General features: G+C 40.6%; 1 protein-coding gene across 13 annotated transcripts in view; it reads left to right on the top strand.

The window, feature by feature from the left end:
- Positions 1 to 21,550, top strand: part of afdna (afadin, adherens junction formation factor a) — a 113,700-nt gene that overhangs the window by 25,045 nt on the left and 67,105 nt on the right. For all 13 annotated transcript variants that reach the window (XM_047387852.1, XM_047387850.1, XM_047387844.1 and 10 more), the window contains exons 2-7: positions 13,661 to 13,856; positions 13,941 to 14,053; positions 14,248 to 14,405; positions 14,625 to 14,785; positions 19,939 to 20,096; positions 20,853 to 20,937. In XM_047387852.1, the coding sequence (XP_047243808.1) occupies positions 13,661 to 13,856; positions 13,941 to 14,053; positions 14,248 to 14,405; positions 14,625 to 14,785; positions 19,939 to 20,096; positions 20,853 to 20,937 (871 nt within the window). The remainder of the gene's footprint in view (positions 1 to 13,660; positions 13,857 to 13,940; positions 14,054 to 14,247; positions 14,406 to 14,624; positions 14,786 to 19,938; positions 20,097 to 20,852; positions 20,938 to 21,550) is intronic.

Genomic DNA, 21,550 nt, shown 5'->3' with positions numbered 1-21,550 from the left:
ATCAGGACTGCCTTGTATTTGCCTCCGTCTTCTTGTACACTTTGACCAGTTTCTCTGTCCCTACTGAAGAAAAAGTATCCCCACACCATGATACTGCCACCATACGGCCTGAGGTTACTGTGGGCCTCTTGGCTGAGTCTCTGAACTTTCTTCTTGCCTGGCTTGCCATTTTAATTAGATGGCCATGTCTTGGTAAAGTTGCAGTTGTGTCCTGATGTTTACATTTTTCACATGATGGCTTGAACAGAGCTCTGTGAGATGTTCAAAGTTTGGGATATTGTTTTAGAACCTAACCGTGCTTTAAACGTCTCCACAACCTTCTCCCTGACCTATCTGCTGTGTTCCTTGGTCTTCATGGTGCTGTTTGTACAATAATGTTCTCTAATAAGCCTCTGAGGCCTTCACAGAACAGCTGGATTTATGCTCCTCATCAGGTGATGTCCGAAGGCAGTTAGTTTTGTTGGAATTTATTCAGGGGTGTCAGAGTAAAGGATGTTGAATACAAACGCAGAGTTTTAATTTGTAATGTTAATTTAATAGATTTTTCATTGTTTTGCTGGATTGTCAGAGTTCTGGTTGACATTATTAGCTTCAGTTTTGGACATGCAACACAAGGCTAATATAGAATTTATTTTGGCTCTCGCAACAAATGCACAACTCGCACCATAACTGTAGGGGATCCCATGCAACCTGCACAACTGCAGTGTTTTATTTGGTCTCCTCTCCTGATGATTAGCTTGTATGGAAGCTTAAATTTATGCTCAATAGGCCTCGACTTGCTGGAGTCTGGATTTTTGCAGCGGTTAATCTTTCCAGTTTCACCCTTGCTCCGTCTCATTGTGCACTCCTCTGCCTTTTCCTGTGGAATCCCTCAAAATGATTGAATTTTCTTCCTGCTGGGTTTCATAGTTTTTGTTTTTAAACCGTTAACTTCTAAAGTTTTACATTTCTTAGGTGATACTGTACTTCCTAATGTTTCATTTGAATCCAGAGGTTTTAGTAAATCCGGCGCCTGTTTAAAGAAATGGGAAGATAATTCTCCTGCTTCAAGGTTTCTTTGTCTGCTCTGTGCCCTCTCCTTCTCTGCTTTCCATCTCTTTGTCTGTTGGCGTGTCTGATGTGTTTAAAAGGCCCCTGCTGGGATGACTTTCCCCTCCCCATATCTGAGATAAAACCTCAGACCAGCTGACCTTAGACACAGGCTTAGGGTGGAATCCCCCCGTGGTACTTCAGGTGGGGCTGCAACAATATTGACTTAGTAACCCAGTTCATTTTATTAGGCTCATGTTCGCGTTTTCGATAGAAGGGAATGACGCAGAGCAGCTGGAATCTATTCTCATTTTAAAGCAGCCATTATGCAGAAAGTTTCTCTTCTCTTAAAATGAATCTTTTCAGTATCCCTAAAAAATTCAATTTCAAACATAATCTGTGTCTCCATGGTTACGAGAGATTCTACTTTTTCTATATTATTATTTTTCTTATTTTAGGATTTATGCCAGAAGACTTTGTGAGAGGTTTGTGAGCCTGTGTAGTAACTGCTTACTTCATTACATTTATTGAAGAACGTTTTGAACAAAATACTGCTAGTAGTTGTTATACTCCACCATACTTTCCAGCTTCGTTGTTCTGATGGTATTTTCTGTATGCTGAGCCTGCTGTGTCATTTGGAGTTCAAGTGAATATACAGTAAGCGGTATATATTGTAACTGCAGGGCCGGCTCAAGGTTGCATGGGTCCTTATGCTGAATTTGATTGGGTGGTGGCCCTCTTCCTGTCAAGGCAATCACCACTATTAGCATTTCATTACAAATTTGGTTGAATCTGGGAGAGGGGACCAAGTTTAATTAGCTGAGCCTGAAAGCAATCACATGTAATTGGTTATTATTTGCTGGGATGTATTTGTGAACAAACTAAGCTCAAAGAAAAAATTAAGGTCTTAGCATCAGATTGTAATTATGGTAACATATGAATCAGACAATGACAATTATTCCTTACACTTTTACAAACTAAACTTGCCTGTTCCTTTAAATCTTAAACTTAAAATTTAAAATACTTGAAAATCTTTTAATTTATTCATACTGAAACCATCAAATCAAATGTAATAATATGCACAACTCTCACCATAACTGTATGAATTACAGTTATTCATACAGTTATGAATTAACTGTATTTGGGGGTAATTGAATTATAATTACCCCCAATTTGAATTAATTCAAATTGGGGGTTTATTCAAAAGCAAAGAAGCTATAATGAAGAGTAATTAGATTACTTCTAATTATTGTCATATTGGACTTCCTTTTATTCTTCTTATCCCTTATAGATCAGAACCCAAAGTGACTGGAATGAGATAAAATCAAGTCCAGATCAACTTTTGATGGCCCATTTACTATTGTCTAAAATCTGCCATCTTTGAACGTCTCAAGAGCCAATCCTTAACCCACATTATTCGCATTGTAACGAGGAAGTCTGTATTAAATGGTCCTTCAGATGTGACTGTTTCATGGAAAACGGATATATGCGCAGAAGCCTTGAGTTCTCAGTGTAATGATTTATTTATTCGATACTGAAACCTGCTTGTTGAAGGATTGCCTTGGTCACACATTAACTTCAGTTTTCAGTGTAGTATCTCCAAAACACAGACATACTGCTCTGTTCAAACTCAGTGGGAAAACATCACACTGGAAGGCCAGATGTGGTTTGCTGGCTCAGATAAGGAGCTCTGGTTAGTTTCCTTAACACCTGATAACCCCCTGCCAACCCTCGCACCCCACCCAGTCCCTCTCACACACCAACCGAGCATTCTGTGTGTGGTGGAGTTAAGAAAGCACCAGAAGGCCTGCTGTTTTTACAGCTGAAAGGAGATGTGGAGGAATGATAACTGCAAACAAGATATAATGGTGTGTGGAGATGTTGATGGAGACCAAGGTGATAGGAGTGTATGGAAAGGTCTTGTTGATGGTTGCTCCGTGAGAACATTGTTTTAAATAATTACTCACAGCAGTGTTTCTCTCATTATTTGGCATTCTTATTGTTTTGATGCTATTGAGCTTAAACAGCAGACATATTTGTAGTCCTTTTCACAGTAATTATAAGGGTCCCTTTGGTCTGTGTAAAGGACTCGTGAATTTTCCAAACGGAGGAACAGACGAGACTTTGAACCTGACATCTACATGCTCCAAGTACATATGAATGTTTTACAGTTCTGACGTATGCCAGATACTTAGTATAACAGCCAGAGTTAAAGCTGCAGTTGGTACATTTTGTAAAAATGTATTTTTTACAGTTTTGAGTCACTAGGCTCTGACAATACAATATAGGACAGATGATCTGTGAAAAAAATCAAGGTCCTCTGGCTCCTCTCACTGGTCCTACTGCTATTTCCAGAAATACACCACTCCTGGTCAGAAACAACCAATCAGAGCCAGAAGAGATGTCTTAGCAGTGTCACTCAGGTTTGTGTACGCACTGCTCACTCCCCTCCCCCCGCACAGCGAGTACTGTCGTTCAAGATTACCGGTGCTCTGCCACTGTGCTAATGATTTGAGGACCAAGTTTGTAGTGAAAGTATGGGCAATGTAAAGCATATCGTTGATGATTCATTGCTACCATTGAATGCACCATAGCTGTTTATCCGCAGTCATCGGTGGCCCTGCTTACTAGCCTGCGCCTTCGTGGTAGGCACTGCTGTGGCTGGGGAGCTGTGGAGGGAGGGCTATAGCACAGGAGAGCGCAAGGGGGAGGGACCTGTTAGACTTTCAGGCCAGGTGCACTGTTTTCTCAGAACCCCCCACTGCAGCTTTAAAACACAGAGCGCCAGCGACCGATGGAAAATAAATTTTTCTATCAAATCAAGTACTTTATTTTTTGATGCTTATGTCTTAGAACCTAAAAACCAAAGATGCTTGATTGCTTATTTAAAAAAAAAAACTGGAATCACAGTTTTCTCAGATTGTTTTGAGATTTTGTTTCTCCTAAATGATTGTGTCCTACAAGGAAAAAAAGAAAAATAGGTCAAATAAACAACAAACAAACTTCTATCTTCACTTATCAGAAGTTGGGTCATGAAAGCAACATTGGGAGGCATATCCCTAGTCAGAAGAACCATATAGTCCCTCCATTGAGTTCTGGGTCACTCTGAAAGAACTCATTTAGTTTTTAATGTAAATAGATAAAACATGTAGCCTTAACTAAAGCCTGGAAAAGGTCCAACACTTGAGTCATGTGTACAGGTCCTTCTCAAAATATTAGCATATTGTGATAAAGTTCATTATTTTCCATAATGTAATGATGAAAATTTAACATTCATATATTTTAGATTCATTGCACACTAACTGAAATATTTCAGGTGTTTTATTGTCTTAATACGGATGATTTTGGCATACAGCTCATGAAAACCCAAAATTACTATCTCACAAAATTAGCATATTTCATCCGACCAATAAAAGAAAAGTGTTTTTAATACAAAAAACGTCAACCTTCAAATAATCATGTACAGTTATGCACTCAATACTTGGTCGGGAATCCTTTTGCAGAAATGACTGCTTCAATGCGGCGTGGCATGGAGGCAATCAGCCTGTGGCACTGCTGAGGTCTTATGGAGGCCCAGGATGCTTCGATAGCAGCCTTTAGCTCATCCAGAGTGTTGGGTCTTGAGTCTCTCAACGTTCTCTTCACAATATCCCACAGATTCTCTATGGGGTTCAGGTCAGGAGAGTTAGCAGGCCAATTGAGCACAGTGATACCATGGTCAGTAAACCATTTACCAGTGGTTTTGGCACTGTGAGCAGGTGCCAGGTCGTGCTGAAAAATTAAATCTTCATCTCCATAAATCTTTTCAGCAGATGGAAGCATGAAGTGCTCCAAAATCTCCTGATAGCTAGCTGCATTGACCCTGCCCTTGATAAAACACAGTGGACCAACACCAGCAGCTGACACGGCACCCCAGACCATCACTGACTGTGAGTACTTGACACTGGGCTTCTGGCATTTTGGCATTTCCTTTTCCCCAGTCTTCCTCCAGACTCTGGCACCTTGATTTCCGAATGACATGCAGAATTTGCTTTCATCCGAAAAAAGTACTTTGGACCACTGAGCAACAGTCCAGTGCTGCTCTCTGTAGCCCAGGTCAGGCGCTTCTGCCGCTGTTTCTGGTTGAAAAGTGGCTCGACCTGGGGAATGCGGCACCTGTAGCCCATTTCCTGCACACGCCTGTGCACGGTGGCTCTGGATGTTTCTACTCCAGACTCAGTCCACTGCTTCCGCAGGTCCCCCAAGGTCTGGAATCGGCCCTTCTCCACAATCTTCCTCAGGGTCCGGTCACCTCTTCTCGTTGTGCAGCGTTTTCTGCCACACTTTTTCCTTCCCACAGACTTCCCACTGAGGTGCCTTGATACAGCACTCTGGGAACAGCCTATTCGTTCAGAAATGTCTTTCTGTGTCTTACCCTCTTGCTTGAGGGTGTCAATAGTGGCCTTCTGGACAGCAGTCAGGTCGGCAGTCTTACCCATGATTGGGGTTTTGAGTGATGAACCAGGCTGGGAGTTTTAAAGGCCTCAGGAATCTTTTGCAGGTGTTTAGAGTTAACTCGTTGATTCAGATGATTAGGTTCATAGCTCGTTTAGAGACCCTTTTAATGATATGCTAATTTTGTGAGATAGAAATTTTGGGTTTTCATGAGCTGTATGCCAAAATCATCCGTATTAAGACAATAAAAGACCTGAAATATTTCAGTTAGTGTGCAATGAATCTAAAATATATGAATGTTAAATTTTCATCATGACATTATGGAAAATAATGAAGTTTATCACAATATGCTAATATTTTGAGAAGGACCTGTATGTGAGAGATGATTGATTTGATTTTTGACTTTACCATTAATTTCCAAAAGCATGTAGACTTAGCAAGGTTGCATTATTCAAACCTATCATCTTTTTTACTTCGTTTCGAATCATTTTATGAGTTTGTTAACTTGTAACATTTTCTTGTGTTTTGGTTCCTCCTCACCCGGAGAAACCTCTAAACGAACCAAAACCTTCCAAAACTACACTAGAACGTTCTGTCTGTTTATTGGTCAGGCTTTTCTGGGGTAGGAGTACCAAATGTAAATACAAGAAGCAAATGCTGTGACCTGAACTAGTAGAACAATTACTACTGTTTCTGGTTAGGCTGGATTATGTTGTTATCACAATATCAGTTTGTGCAATATTCATATCGCAAAAGGCTGTTTATTCCAGGTGCTCACCTTGTATTTTAAATGATAATTTAAAGCCAGTTGGACAGAGTCTCACTGCAACAGATGCTCACACTGGACATTAATGACGTTGTCCAAAATGTTAAAGGTCACAGAGTGATGAAGGCACAGATAAGAAAGACAGAAAAGAAGAAATAGCTGCCTTTGTTTATTAGTTTGTGTATTTTACTTCATCCCACAATCCAATGCATCCCTGGACTTTGCATTTTTTTAACTTGGTTAGGTGCTTTCAAACGTAAAAGCTTTTTTGCAATTCAACCAGAAAGAATCGGAGAGACTATAATTAAAGTTGAGTGACTGGTTTTATGATTCAGGTTGTGGACCACTAACATTTCCTAATTATGTTTTAAATTGCTCACATAAACTCAAGCTCACACTTCTGAAATAAATCAATTTTCTTGTGCTTTTGTGAAACCTACAGATTTAAGTTTATTCTAACATTTCTGGTTTAATAGTAGAGATGTAGAGTCTCCTTAGAGTTGGACCCATCCTCCTAAACAGGATGAGAGATGAGTAACAGGTGGGACTGGTTTCAGTCAGTAAGTGTGTGAAATCAACTCACTTTCTCATCCAAACTGAGACCTGACCTTTAACCTCTGCTTTTAGAGAACTTTGACCTGGAGGTGTTTCTCAGAAAGCTTTATGGAGGGATTTAGGGTGGACCAGAAATTTAACAGTTAATCCACTTGTGTTTAGTATAACTTTTATAACAGTGTGTACAGCAATACTGAGCTAAAATGAAAGGGATAAAAATACAGAGAAACGTGTGTATTGGAGCTCTTTAAACTGAAAACAGGCAGCACATGAATGAGGATCCTAAATGTTTTTTGTTGCTACTGCTCAGATCAGGCAAACAGTTTATTAAATATAAAGAGTGAAATAAATTATTGCTATCCTGATTATTCCTTAACCCACTTCTACACCTTAACATGACTGTATTTCACTGGTTTAATGTCATAATTAAATACGTTTTTCATTATTTATTTAAATTAGAATTTTGAAGAGTTGATAACTACTGTTTATTGGCGCTAGGGTGCTAACTTGATAAAGAAGTAATGTCAAGGTATTGGCAGAATGATGCAAATAAATAAATAGTCTGCCATCTTTGCATTCCAGTTATGATTCAGTCCAATGTGCCATCTAAAGATGTATTGACCGTTATTTTTTTGACTCTGATACTGATCCGAGTCATTTACTGGTAGACATTTACGCTTACTTTGTCCGAGCCGAAGTCTCTGCAGGATGGCCTTAATATGCAGCTTCCTTGGCAGAAAAAGCAGTCAGCTCTGTAATGTCCCGACAACGACTCACTCTACACACAAAGCTTCATTATACTTTTCTAAAGTTATATGTAACTATGCCCATGCAGCTACGGTCTTCAGTGAATTCACGTCCTGCTGCTGATGTTTTCATTCGGAGCACATTTCTGAAGTGCTAGGCTACTGCTAGCATTTTATTATTATTTTCTTTTTTTATAAAGATATTTTTTCGGCACTAGTGGCCTTTATTTTTTATTTTTTTATTTTTTGACAGTAGGCAGACAGGAAAGAGGGGTAGAGAGAGGGGGAGACATTCGGCAAAAGTCGTCGGGTCCGGGACTTGAACCCGGGACAGCCGCTTCGAGGACTGTAGCCTCCATATATGGTTGCGCCCTAAACCCCTACAACATCAGCGCCGCGCCCTTATGGTAGCATTTTTGCTCTCTGTTTTGATATGACTTTTTGAAATAGATTTGTCACATTTAATTGGTTTAAGTTAACCAATGGATAAAACTTTGAACATTCTTCCTAAAATGTAATGTTGTCCCAGCTGGGAATATCGGAGCAGGGTGGGAGGCGCAGACCCCTTCACGCAGACAGGCTGGGACATGCAGCCACCAATACAGTCTTTCTTTCACTATCAGTGCCTATGTAAAAGCTGATGGAAATCTCCAATGGGCAAAAGCAACAATATACACAGCCTGTGTTAAATGTTTACAAGCTGCACACACAAAAATAGGCAGAGATTCATAAAATGTAGCTAGCAAAATGAAGCCATGCTGCTCACTGAGGGCGCTGCTCACAAAATCAAACCGTACACAAATAACCGGCTTCTGATTAAACTTAGAAAGACCTTAAAACTGATCATTTTAAAAAGCCTTGATCGGTACCGTTAACAGATACTCATACATTTCTAGATTTGGAATTTGGATTAGTTGTGTGTGAAATGCTAATCTTTGCGAGGTTGCCTCTTATCTGCTGTTGAAGATTTCCAGAACAGATAACTAAATCCAGAAGTTTTGGCACGTGGACAGAGAGGGAATAAAACATCTAATAAAGGATCCTGCAATACTGCTACCAATAAACAAACTTCATTAACACACCAAGGCTTACAGGTTGGGAACTTCATCAGGGTAATCTCAAAGCTTCAGATTGAATTTAAATAAAAGATATAAAAAGTGCTCATTGGTCAGCCAGTCTGTTTGGAAGTGTGTGATTGGTTGTTTTGTAATTTCTTTCTGTTCTTCGCCTCCTTTTACTGAGCTCCTACTTCATTATATTGTTGCTCTGTCCGGATGCATTGTGGGCGGTTCTTATATTTTAACTGTCTGCATGCTCTTAACAAAGCCTTCGGCAGCATGCGTTTCCTGTCATATTCAGTCTTCTGGGAGCTTTACCAAAAAGCGTCTCCAGATTACTTCTTTTTATAGAAGCAAAAGCATAGACTTGTACTAAATTAGTGGAGAAGGTTCAGTTCTGCTGGAAAATCTCCTCCATGGTTGTGTGAAAGAAATTACATTGTTGATCATTAAACATTCTGATAGTAGAAGTCCGAGGATGATAGTTTGTCGCAAACATCACACATTTTCTCCACACTGAGAGGTTGAATCTGGCTGATAGCAGCTATCTGCAGACTTGTCCTACTTTCTATCTGTATCATAAATAGTTCTATCTCACAAACTCCCAAGTTTAGTCTGAAGTACCACTCGTTGTGTGTGAAATGTCTGCAGTTGCCACTGATTTACAGCAGAGGAGGGATTAAAATGCAAACACTCCGAGCAGCACAAAGCCCTGCCGTGCATGGCATGGTCTGACTTACAGTAATTAATCTGTGTTTGTTGATTTGCTCAGCTTAGAGATGGAGATATGTGCATATGTTGGGGAAAAATGATTTTTTTATGTGTGATAAAAACATCTTCATTTTGGGTATTTTGAATTTCAAATTGACAAATCAGCCCCGTGGTGTAACAAGAGATGATTTTTTATGTTTTATGGCTTTTGTTTTGAAGAGATTCTTCAATGGCCTGGAATCCAAGGCTGCTAGATTGTGCAAGCCCCAGAACCGGATGTGTATTGTACTACTTGTAACTGTTAAACATACTAGTTGATGGGATAAGGAGAGTCGGCGATATTACTACTGCATCTTAAACCTTTTTTATTTTTAATTAAATCATTGCTGGAGCGTTTCAACTCTGGGGTGTCTGTGCATCCTATAAAGTACTTATAAAATAAACTGGGGGGAGCTACAGCTATTCTCTTTTGTTGTTCAGGAATAAGGATTGTTGCACAAAAGCGTGCATACATGCAGTGCACAGGTATTTGCCAGGCGGACGAGTTGTGTGGGTCAGTGTGTCTGTTCTACCGAATTATATGGACAAAGACCCTCACACAGATATTTGTAGTTCTAGAAAACATGGAGCTTTAATTATTTGGGAGTTATTTAGAATTTACCATATGGTTAAATGACAAATTAGACTTTAGGGTTTTAGTGAAAGAAAAACAATGCGGATTTACTGAACAATTGATTCTTTATTTCATAAAGAATACGCAATAAAACATAGTTACAAAAACATATGTGTCAACAAAAACAGTGTTTTCAATTGGCAAAAACAGGGCAATTTAAAAAAGAAAACTATGTTTAGATGTTTTTTTTTTAAATCCTCTTTGGCGGCACAGTCATTCCCTTTACATTTGAGTCCTGGTAGTACTTCCAGCGACAGTTCCTGCTGCTCACATCACAGTCCTCCCACTGCCATGCTGTGCTCTGGTTGCAGAGTTTGCAGAGCTGCACCCCAAGACGGTTGTCTGAGCTTTGGTCTATCCACTGCTGGTGGGGTTCAGTAGGTGTTTATCTCCGAGGAGTCTTCTACATTTACACATCCAAAGTACAAATACTCTTACATAGTATGAACCTACTGAGTTGGTACGCTTTTCTATCAAGCTTTAATCATCCAGAAATACAACCCGGAGGTTCACAGGTCTAAACTTTCCTTTCTTAACCTTTCCTTTCTTCGTCAGCTGCCACTTCGGTCTCAAATCTATCAAGAAATGTAAGTGGTCATCTTACCACCCAGGTGGATGCCTTGAAAGTGCTCCTCCTTCCACTGTCCCCACATGCTTGCTCAGGATGAAGCAAATCTGCAAAGTTGATTCAATCAGCTGGGCTTCCTTAGATGGCTTTTTACCAATCTGCATTATCTGATAACTGCATTTGACTGTGTTGTGTAATAATTGGGATGAAATTAGACTGCATGTTATTGGATCTGAAACTGACTGGTTGAGTTTTTCATTGGAGTGAATTGGATTGATTTGAGTTGAATTTGAACTAGAGCTGCAAAATGTATCGCAAATGTATCGCCATAGCAATATCAGAGTGTGCAATATTCATATCGGCTGTTTGGAGTGCAGAAATAGTTTTTCTAATATATTCCAAGTATTATGACCTCCATTTTACATGCTAATGTAATATTTAGCTACCGGACAGAGTCTCACAGCAGCAGATGTTTCCGCCGGACAAAAATGGCATCGCCAAAAAGCTAAAGGTCACAGAGTGATGGAAGCAGAGATGAGAAAGAGAGGAAAGAACAAAATAGGCATAAATGGCACCTGATATTGTCATTGCAACATTTTCCAATATTCTCACCATCGCAAGTGTGATGCCCTAATTGTCCTGCACTAATTGCACGAATTGAATTTTATTTCCCTGGATTTGAATTAAGCTGGTTTTGCCCTTGAAATGCCATTCATTGTGACTAGGTGCCATATTAATGAAATGGTTAAATACAACCTTGTTTAGTGGGAGTTGATCTCTATGGTCTGAATGAAAATATTGACATTTTGCTCCTGTGGCTAAGGTAAAAGTTGTGCTGGTAAACCTGAAGCTAACAGAGTGATGATGATCCAAGCGAGCTGGCTTCTAGTAGAGATGCTTCTGCATTGAACCTGAACTCCATGTGTGTCTGCACCGGGCTATTCCAAGTGTCCTGGAGGTCACTGCGGTCCAGCTGGCCAGCATGTAAAGTATTCACTGCTCACTCTAAGCTTGGCTTTGTTTAAAACCAAGAAGACCAGTGTCTCCACAGTAACAGTTACTAACGGTTACGCAAGCTTGACAACAGCAGCCCGCGATGACCCACATTCCAGCAGTAAATCACAACACACACACACATTCCTGACTCCACCCTTGCCGTCTACCGAAACTGTGCTCTTGTTTTCACTCAGCCTGACTTCAACAAACAGGAGGCTGAAACAAATAAGGGAACGGGAGAAAATTTAAACAGTTTCTGCATATTAACTTACTGCCTCGTCTCAACTTCAGGTTTTCATAACTATCCTGTTCATAAAGCTCCCGTCCAGCTCGAGGTGGCTCAGTCTGTCATCTTAGATGATCGTTTTCCCTCGTCCCTTTTTCAAATACTGACGTGACCCTTTTTAATATTCAAATTCTGACAAAAGAAATCTGTCCTGGTTTCCTGCATCCTTTTCTAAACAGACCACATCCTTCCTGACTATACAAAAAATGAATTTTTATAAAGGAAGCCTTGGGGTCCTTTCCCCGTTTCATGCTTGGTCAGCCTAGTTTCAAAACAAATATTCTAAATGCAGAAACCTTGCAACATAATGGATGCTAAAAGGAGATAGTTTCATTTCATTTTTAAAGATCAGATCCTTGTTTTTTTTTTGTTTTTGATGGTAGATAAGTCACACATAAGGAGAATGGAATGCTGGGAATCTCTGCAGTGGATCCGAGATCTTTCTAATGCCAGTTATGATGAAACATGAGGTCAATTTTTACTGCTCAGCCTCTGATGTTTTAGCGAGCCTGCAGGACTGCGTTACAGCTGCTTCTCCAGCCCTGTACTACATGCATATATCAGGAAACTATTGGATGTTTACGTTTTGTGCTTCCCCAATCCCTGGTTGTAGGAAATTAATTTGAGCATTCGCTGCAAGCGTAGTCCAGAGTGTCGAGGACAGCTGTGTTTGAGCTTGTATCTGTTTGTTTGCCTAAAGGAGAGATTTCCTTAAACAAGCAGCACGAACCGGGGAAAACTAGATAATGAAGTTCAAGCAGAGTTAATTGATTCGATTTACAGGTCAGGAAGGAAGTGGGGTTTTCCTGGAAACGACTGTCATTTGGTTCTAATTATGGGGAAAATGTAAATTTCCTCAAAAAAACAAGCTTTATTTGAACCCAAGAGATCTAATCTGAGACAGTTTGAATTGCAATTCTTCAAAGCTTTTATGTCTTAAATGTTTTATTTACCTTTTAAGGTTTGTGACCCGGTTAGTTTTTAATTTAACTGTATTTCTGGCTTTCTGTAAATTTAGTGCACAAAACTCTACTTGTATGGTTTCTTGCAAAGGATTTGAGTCCTTGAGTTTCCCACATTTTGTCACATTGCAATCACAAACATCAGTATATCTTACTGATGTTTATGTGTTATGCCTGAATTTTATCATGGAAATCTATGAAAACAGCAAACCGGTCAGAAGCTTTGTTAGGTTTTAAAACAATTTTCTAAGCTTTGAGCATGTAATGGAGCCCTGTCCATTCATCATCTGGGCATTAATCAGAGAAGCAGCCAAGTAACTCTGGAGGAGATGCAGTGATCTACAGCTCAGGTGGAAGAATCTGTCAACAGGGTAAAATGTTCTAGATGCTGGTAGAGACACATCCCAAAGACTTGCGGCTATAAAGGCAGCAAAGGTTTTCTTTTACATATTCACTCTCTGAGCCTGAATTAGAAGATTTTAATTTATAAAAGATTTTGAATGTAAAATGTTTGATACTTCACAATTTTGTGTTGGTCTATCCAGAAAAAAATTAATATAATTGATTGAAGTGTGTCGTTGTAGCATAAAGTGTGAAAAGGTTCAAGCTGTATCTGTCCCTTTTGCAGTAGACCGGTATATCAGTGAATAATGTCTCCACCTTGTTCATACGTTTCACATGCTAAGCATTGTTTTCTGTTTACCTCCCATCAATAATGGTTATCCACAATCTTACAGTACAGTTGGGCTTCAACAATAACCATGGTTTACTCACATTGTTGTTGTATTTTTCTTTTAAACACGATTGTTTCAAATTTAGCTTGTGTTTTTGGAGTTTATATAAAGGTATTGTCTTCTTTCTGTGTTTTTTGTAAAGGACCTTGAGTTCCATGGCGTGATGCGGTTCTACTTCCAGGACCGGGTGGCTGGCAACTTTGCCACCAAGTGCATTAGGGTCTCCAGCACAGCTACGACACAGGACGTCATCGAGACGCTAGCTGAGAAGTTCAGACCGGATATGAGGATGCTGTCGTCACCGAAGTACTCCTTGTATGAGGTCCACGTCAGTGGTGGTGAGACCTGTTGATTTAGTCCTGCCAAACGAAACCAGGCAGACACCGCTGGCTCTTAGATAAACTGCTGTGTTTGTGTTTTAGAAGAGCGGCAGTTGGACCTGGACGAAAAGCCGCTTGTTGTTCAGCTGAACTGGAACAAAGACGACAGAGAGGGGCGGTTTGTCCTGAAGAATGAGAACGACATCCTGCCCAAGGTCAGCAGCTCTCTCTGACTGTGAGCCTGTAACTTACAGTCATCACAAGATGTATTATCCATCCATCCGTAGATCAATACATCCATAGACGTTATAGAGCTTCTTTGTGAAGCTTTGTCAGTCATCCATTCCTAAACCGATATGGTACTACACAGCATTTGCACTAATTTGCTCTTTTGTTTCATCCTCCCCAGAAGAGTCAGAGTAATGGACCAGAGAAGGAGAAAGATGGAGTGATACAAAACTTCAAAAGGACTTTGTCCAAGAAGGAGAAGAAGAAGGAAAAGAAGAGGGAAAAAGAGTTCGCTCGGATCCCCGATGGAGACGAGCAGATTCTAGGCCGCGAGGACGGGTAACACAAACACGTTAGCCCTCATTTATCTTACTGCCCCTTCTCTCACATCCTCGTAGTCCTCAGAGAGGATTTCTGTTGAGTTAAGAAAGGCAGGGGTTCTATCGTGAAGAGGAAAGAATAACTCCATGAACTCTGACCTTTCTGTTCCTCTGTCTGTTTTTGTTTTTTCATTCATATCCAATGCCATTTGTCTACATATTTGTTTTGGCGATTTAGGGAGAACAGTTGTCTGGCAGCAGAGGTTTATAAGGATATGCCAGAAACTAGCTTCACCAGGACGATCTCAAACCCGGAGGTGGTGATGAAGAGGAGGAGGCAGCAGAAACTGGAGAAACGGATGCAGGAGTTTATGAGCAGCGATGGAAGGCCAGAGTCAGGTACTTTAAATCACCTCCCTTTTGTTAATTATGACCGGTTAATTTGTGCAGCTGGTGGTCAGATCTTCTTTTTGTCAGTGGCTTTCGGGGCAAAAACAAAGCCGTGAACCTCAGCTTAGGTCTTTGACACTAGGATTTAAGTGTTGGGTGTGGATTCTGAGGAAAGCAGGAACAATGTGCTGAGATGTTATGGTTCCTTAAAGCTTAAAGCGATTCATTGATTCGAAAAGAAGAGATTTTCAGTCTCGAAGATGTTTTCTTCGGCTATCTGTTCAGAATTGTTTCTGGATCAAAGATTTAGCAAAGACCTCACTGCCTAGGGATTCTCTGTTCTAGATGTTATTTTTCTTTGGTTCCCAAACCCAGCCGTTAAAAATAGGCATTTATAGATGGTGATTCCCAGTGACCCTTCATTAAATCAATATACAGTACAGACCAAAGGTTTGGACACACCTTCTCATTCAAAGAGTTTTCTTTATTTTCATGACTATGAATATTGTAGCTTCACACTGAAGGCATCAAAACTATGAATTAACACATGTGGAATTATATACTGAACAAAAAAGTGTGAAACAACTGAAAATATGTCTTATATTCTAGGTTCTTCAAAGTAGCCACCTTTTGCTTTGATTACTGCTCCACACACTCTTGGTATTCTGTTGATGAGCTTCAAGAGGTAGTCACCTGAAATGGTTTTCCAACAGTCTTGAATGAGTTCCCAGAGATGCTTAGCACTTGTTGGTCCTTTTGCCTTCACTCTGCGGTCCAGCTCACCCCAAACCATCTCGATTGGGTTCAGGTCCAGTGACTGTGGAGACCAGGTCATCTGGCGCAGCACCCCATCACTCTCTTTCTAGGTCAAATAGCCCTTACACAGCCTGGAGGTGTGTTTGGGGTCATTGTCCTGTTGAAAAAGAAATGATGGTCCAACTAAACGCAAACCAGATGGAATAGCATGCCGCTGCAAGATGCTGTTGTAGCCATGCTGGTTCAGTATGCCTTCAATTTTGAATAAATCCCCAACAGTGTCACCAGCAAAGCACCCCCACACCATCACACCTCCTCCTCCATGCTTCATGGTGGGAACCAGGCATGTAGAGTCCATCTGTTCACCTCTTCTGCGCCGTACAAAGACACGGTGGTTGGAAACAAAGATCTCAAACTTGGACTCATCAGACCAAAGCACAGATTTCCACTGGTCTAATGTCCATTCCTTGTGTTCTTTAGCCCAAACAAGTCTCTTCTGCTTGTTGCCTGTCCTCAGCAGTGGTTTCCTAGCAGCTATTTTACCATGAAGGTCTGATTCACACAGTCTCCTCTTAACAGTTGTTCTAGAGATTTGTCTGCTGCTAGAACTCTGTGTGGCATTGACCTGTTCTCTAATCTGAGCTGCTGTTAACCTGCAATTTCTGAGGCTGGTGACTCGGATGAACTTATCGTCCGCAGCAGAGGTGACGCTTCGTCTTCCTTTCCTGGGGCAGTCCTCATGTGAGCCAGTTTCTTTGTAGCGCTTGATGATTTTTGCGACTGCACTTGGGGACACTTTCAAAGTTTTCCCAATTGTTCGGACTGACTGACCTTCATTTCTTAAAGTAATGATGGCCACTCGTTTTTCTTTACTTAGCTGCTTTTTTCTTGCCATAATACAAATTCTAACAGTCTATTCAGTAGGACTATCAGCTGTGTCCTGTATCCACCTCCTGCACAACACAACTGATGGTCCCAACCCCATTTATAAGGCTTGAAATCCCACTTATTAAACCTGACAGGGCACACCTGTGAAGTGAAAACCATTTCAGGTGACTACCTCTTGAAGCTCATCAACAGAATGCCAAGAGTGTGTGGAGCAGTAATCAAAGCAAAAGGTGGCTACTTTGAAGAACCTAGAATAAAAGACATATTTTCAGTTGTTTCAGACTTTTTTGTTCAGTATATAATTCCACATGTGTTAATTCATAGTTTTGATGCCTTCAGTGTGAAGCTACAATATTCATAGTCATGAAAATAAAGAAAACTTTGAATGAGAAGGTGTGTCCAAACCTTTGGTCTGTACTGTATATGCTTGAAAACCTGATATTTTGTTTGGCTGAACTCAGTCACCATGGACGTTCTGGACACTGAAGTCTGTCCTCTCTACAGTTTTCTGGCTGATGACATTTTTGAATGTTAGCATATTTCCTCTCTGTTTTGATATAAGTCATTGATTATTCGGCTCCTAACACATTTCAGTGGGGGTCAAGGTTCAGCGTGTATGAACAAAGCTAAAAGAAAAGGTTCTCCTGCTTCATGAACTTAAGACCTTGAAAAAATACATAATTTAGTTCATAGAGTTTAAAAGCATGGCTACTTTACAGATCATTTTAATTTGACTTCTAGGAGTCACATCAGCCTCTATGTAATAACTGCATTTAGACTACTTTTCTGCTTTGTTTTTGATCTAGTTTATGTTTAACTAGCCAATGTTTCCCAGCTTTAGACAGTTATCACTAATTTATCTACGTGCTGTGAAGGGTTTCGCTTATCAGTCACAATAAATGCTGAAGCATTAAAGACAGAATTTCAAAACTCTAAAAACTAACAATTTCCCGCAATTGTCCATATTTGTTTACTTGAATAAAAACTGCAATATTTCAGTTTGTCACATTTTTTGATGCTATTAAGTGGTCTCGGGTTAAATGTTATTCCGGCAGGTTTGCTTGCAGAACAGGTACATGGACTAATCTTTAGTAGGGTCAGAAGCTACAGTCATGAGAAATGCACCCATCAGGCTGATGCTAGCCTGTTTTCTTTGAGGACTTGTGACTTCATCCTGTTCCAATGTCCTTCTTTAAGTATTATTATAATCCATAAAAGTACATTTATCTAAGTTTTTTGTTTTGATTCAACAGTTAAGTGCACTCAACACCGGTCGTAACGAAAAAAAGCCGTGCAGTTTCCTTGATCGAGGTAGCAGTTATAAGTCCATTAGGAGAAATGAAGAGATTACAAGATAGCTCCCACTTATTGGTCAAATTATACCTCCATCTGATTTTTCCTGAACTTTAACCCCTCGGTGCCTTTACAGACCTAAAAAGCATTTAATGAAGACGATTGTTTTTTGTATTACTGTTAATAATAAACGTATTTATGCAGCTGCTGCCCGCCATTTCGACATTATTTGGTGGATTTGACTGCAGACCATTGATTGTTCTGAGAGAACCTCTGCTGGTGAGGGTACCGCCATCATCATCAGTTTTTAGCACCTTTCATATAACAGTAAATGACGACTGATGAAGCAAAAGTATAAAACAAGAAAACAAAGCAACAGTACACCTGTTTCGGAATACAAGGCAGTTGCTGCTGCTTTTTGACTGGACCGAAGCTCCACAGAATCTACAAGAACATTTAAATTCAAGTGTGCGCTGATGGTTATGGTTTTCTGTGTCTGTTTGTCTTTACACAACACACTGAGTCGGTTCTGTTGATCCCTGCTTCCCGATCCACAGTTTTTAGTTACAGTAAAGCCATGTTTGTTGTCACAGTCAGCATTGATGTTTTGACCTGGTTGTAACCGAACCCCAGCAGTGCCATATGTTGTTAGAAAGTCTCCCGCTGCCGTGTTAACAAACACACACTGAAAGGCATGTTGAGTGAATGACACAAATACGCTGACTGCTTGGGTTTGTGACTCAGCCATTACCTAATCACTCTGCCAGACAGACAGATGGACGAGAAGAGCGGCTCTAACTGCTGTCCGCAGTCCGGACAACTGGTGGCGAGTCAGAGACGCTCTTCCTGCTGGAATTGTAGTTTCTAAAAGGATTATTTTATAGAAGATTTCTCAGAATCCTACTTTCTTTTTTCTTCAGTGCTTTTCTAGGCAATAAATGCACTGAATCTTTGTTATAGTTCAGGTACTTTTCTGCTGAATAAAATATTATTAATACTACGGACAACGATGAGGTGCAGGCTTTTCTGTGCATCATAGGAGATGTGCAATACGCAGCAGCAGCTTGGTGGTGTCTCGGAAAAATGACGACTCGTTTGTTTGCACGGTTATGAAAAACAGCAGACCTTCACTGACTGCTGGAGGTGTATCTTCAAACCTCACCTCCAGCCGTCAGCGAGTCAGTGGAAACACAACAGCTTTCATGCTGAGCAGAGCGAGGTCAAGCAGAGTGGATGCGCACGATGCTGAAGCTGTGAAACAGAAAGCTGCTTAAGCTAGAAGAACTTTCTATGTTATTAGTAGTATTTTGTTTAAGTGGATTTTAAACAGTTCAGGGAGCCAGCAAAGAGAAGTCAGGACAGGAATAATGCGGTCTCTTTTTGCCGTTATCCAGAAATGGGAAAACTGGATGTGTTCCTTTATGGTCAACTTGAGGGACTTGACCAAAAAATACTTTTCAAAGATGCAACTCTTAGACATTTTACTTGTAATAACCTGACCTTCAGTAACTATTTGTTTAGAAACCAGAAAAAACTTGTAGCCAGTATTTTGAAGGAATTTGCAAATGTCCGTTCATCAATAAGCAGTGGCTCTAGTCGGATTAGATGTTGGCCCATGAAATTTGCTGGAATTATTTCTGTCATTCTCCTGAATGAGAAATAGGTCAATATCTTTTTCCAAGAGATCTTTAGGTTACCCCGGTTCTCAGAGTAGCATGAGTGAGATGTCTCACTATGGGATACGCCCCTTGCCGTATCCCTCAGAAGCATTTATCTCATTACGCCAAACCTGATTTGTTGGTTATCGCGACGCCAGCGTCGCCTACCCTATAACTAGCTTGCGCCATGATGTAGCGTCATTTGAAATAAGTACCTCTTCTCGCTTCGCCCCAGCAAGAAGGGTTGTCTGGTGAGACATCTCTATGGGGTAAGAATGCTGTCAAAAACAATGTGTATGTAAAGACGGAAATGTGTGCATATTAGTCAATAGTTGTGCATAAGTAAAATCCAAAAGAGGTATTGTATATTTTCACTATAAGAATACAAAATAAAATGTTACAGCTTCAAGAAATTACAAACTTAGATGGCAACATGTGGAAGTGTTACATCCACAATGTTGGTTTTATACATAGGCTGTGATGTTTGTCTGCCTTTGATATGTTTAAGTCATCTTGCTTTTTCATCTGCATAGTCCAACCGTAAAGGAAATGCTCTGCTGTCTGCAGGGGGAACTCTGAAGATTTACGCCGACAGTCTGAAGCCCAACATCCCCTACAAGACCATCCTGCTGTCCACCAGAGACACAGCAGACTTCGCTGTGGTGGAGGCTCTGGAGAAGTACGGATTGGAGAAGGAGTACCCCAGGGAGTACTGCATCGCTCGGGTAAAAACTGTTACTTTAGACTGCCGGAGATTTTAGTCTGAAAATCTCCTTGTAAACACAACTTTTAAACCTTTTTTCTCGTCTAGCAAACGAATAAGTCCCGTTTAAGCTGTTTAACAACTTGTGTCAACTAGCTTCGGCTCCTCCAGCTGCAGCAGGAAACTCTTATTGAGAATAGTAGAGCAGAGCATCTATTTTGTCGTAATTTCGCCACAACAATTTTCACACACTTCACAAGTCTGGAAGATTTCAACTAGAATGCCTCCCGCAACAAAAACCCTTCAGGAGGAATGCAGTTCAGTTGCTTCCACACTGAACATCAGGGGTGCTCTTTGTTTGTGTTTTGTGACACAAACTAGACTGCAAGAGATCCTGCAGAGACCAGACACATGCATGTATAACTTAACAGCTTAAAGAAATAGATTTAGAGACTGAAGCATCAGATTCAACAAGCAGTGATTATGGTAGTTGGTTGGATGGAAGCTGGTGTGAGTGGGTGCGGTGCAGAGGGGAAGAGCAGAACCACCTTAGTACTCTAGGTAACTTAACATCTGTATTCCTGTTCAACATTCATCTCTTACCAGTTAAAAGCATCAACAGCTCAACACCAACAGGGTTTAATGTGAATAAAATCTGGATTATTTCTCACCTTAGTTTTAGCAAACATATTTGAACTGTGTCATAAAATGTTGTTACTTTTGGATCCACTGTAACCTGTTTAAATACTTGGATTCTTACTTTTCTTGATCTTTGCAGCAAGATGATAAGACGTGCAAAGAGGTGATTCTGGATGATTTAGAGTGTCCTCTGCAGATCCTCAGAGACTGGCCTGCAGACAGAGGTAAAAAACCCAACTGAATTCACCTCCTGCTGGGAATTCAAACATCTAACCTACAAGCTACTTCCCTCTTTTATTGACTGCTACTGCCCCCTTCTGCTGTTCAACTGTCATTACAGTTACTTGTGAGTCTAAGTATACAGGGGTTGGACAATGAAACTGAAACACCTGGTTTTAGACCACAATAATTTATTAGTATGGTGTAGGGCCTCCTTTTGCGACCATTACAGCATCAATTCGTCTTGGGAATGACATATACAAGTCCTGCACAGTGGTCAGAGGGATTTTAAGCCATTCTTCTTGCAGGATAGTGGCCAGGTCACTACGTGATACTGGTGGAGGAAAACGTTTCCCAACTCGCTCCTCCAAAACACCCCAAAGTGGCTCAATAATATTTAGATCTGGTGACTGTGCAGGCCATGGGAGATGTTCAACTTCACTTTCATGTTCATCAAACCAATCTTTCACCAGTCTTGCTGTGTGTATTGGTGCATTGTCATCCTGATACACGGCACCGCCTTCAGGATACAATGTTTGAACCATTAGATGCACATGGTCCTCAAGAATGGTTCGGTAGTCCTTGGCAGTGACGCGACCATCTAGCACAAGTATTGGG

This window comes from Girardinichthys multiradiatus, chromosome 15 (assembly GCF_021462225.1).
Source record: "Girardinichthys multiradiatus isolate DD_20200921_A chromosome 15, DD_fGirMul_XY1, whole genome shotgun sequence".
In the NCBI taxonomy this organism is placed as follows: Eukaryota; Metazoa; Chordata; class Actinopteri; order Cyprinodontiformes; family Goodeidae; genus Girardinichthys; species Girardinichthys multiradiatus.
This window is presented reverse-complemented; position numbering and strand designations above follow the sequence as displayed.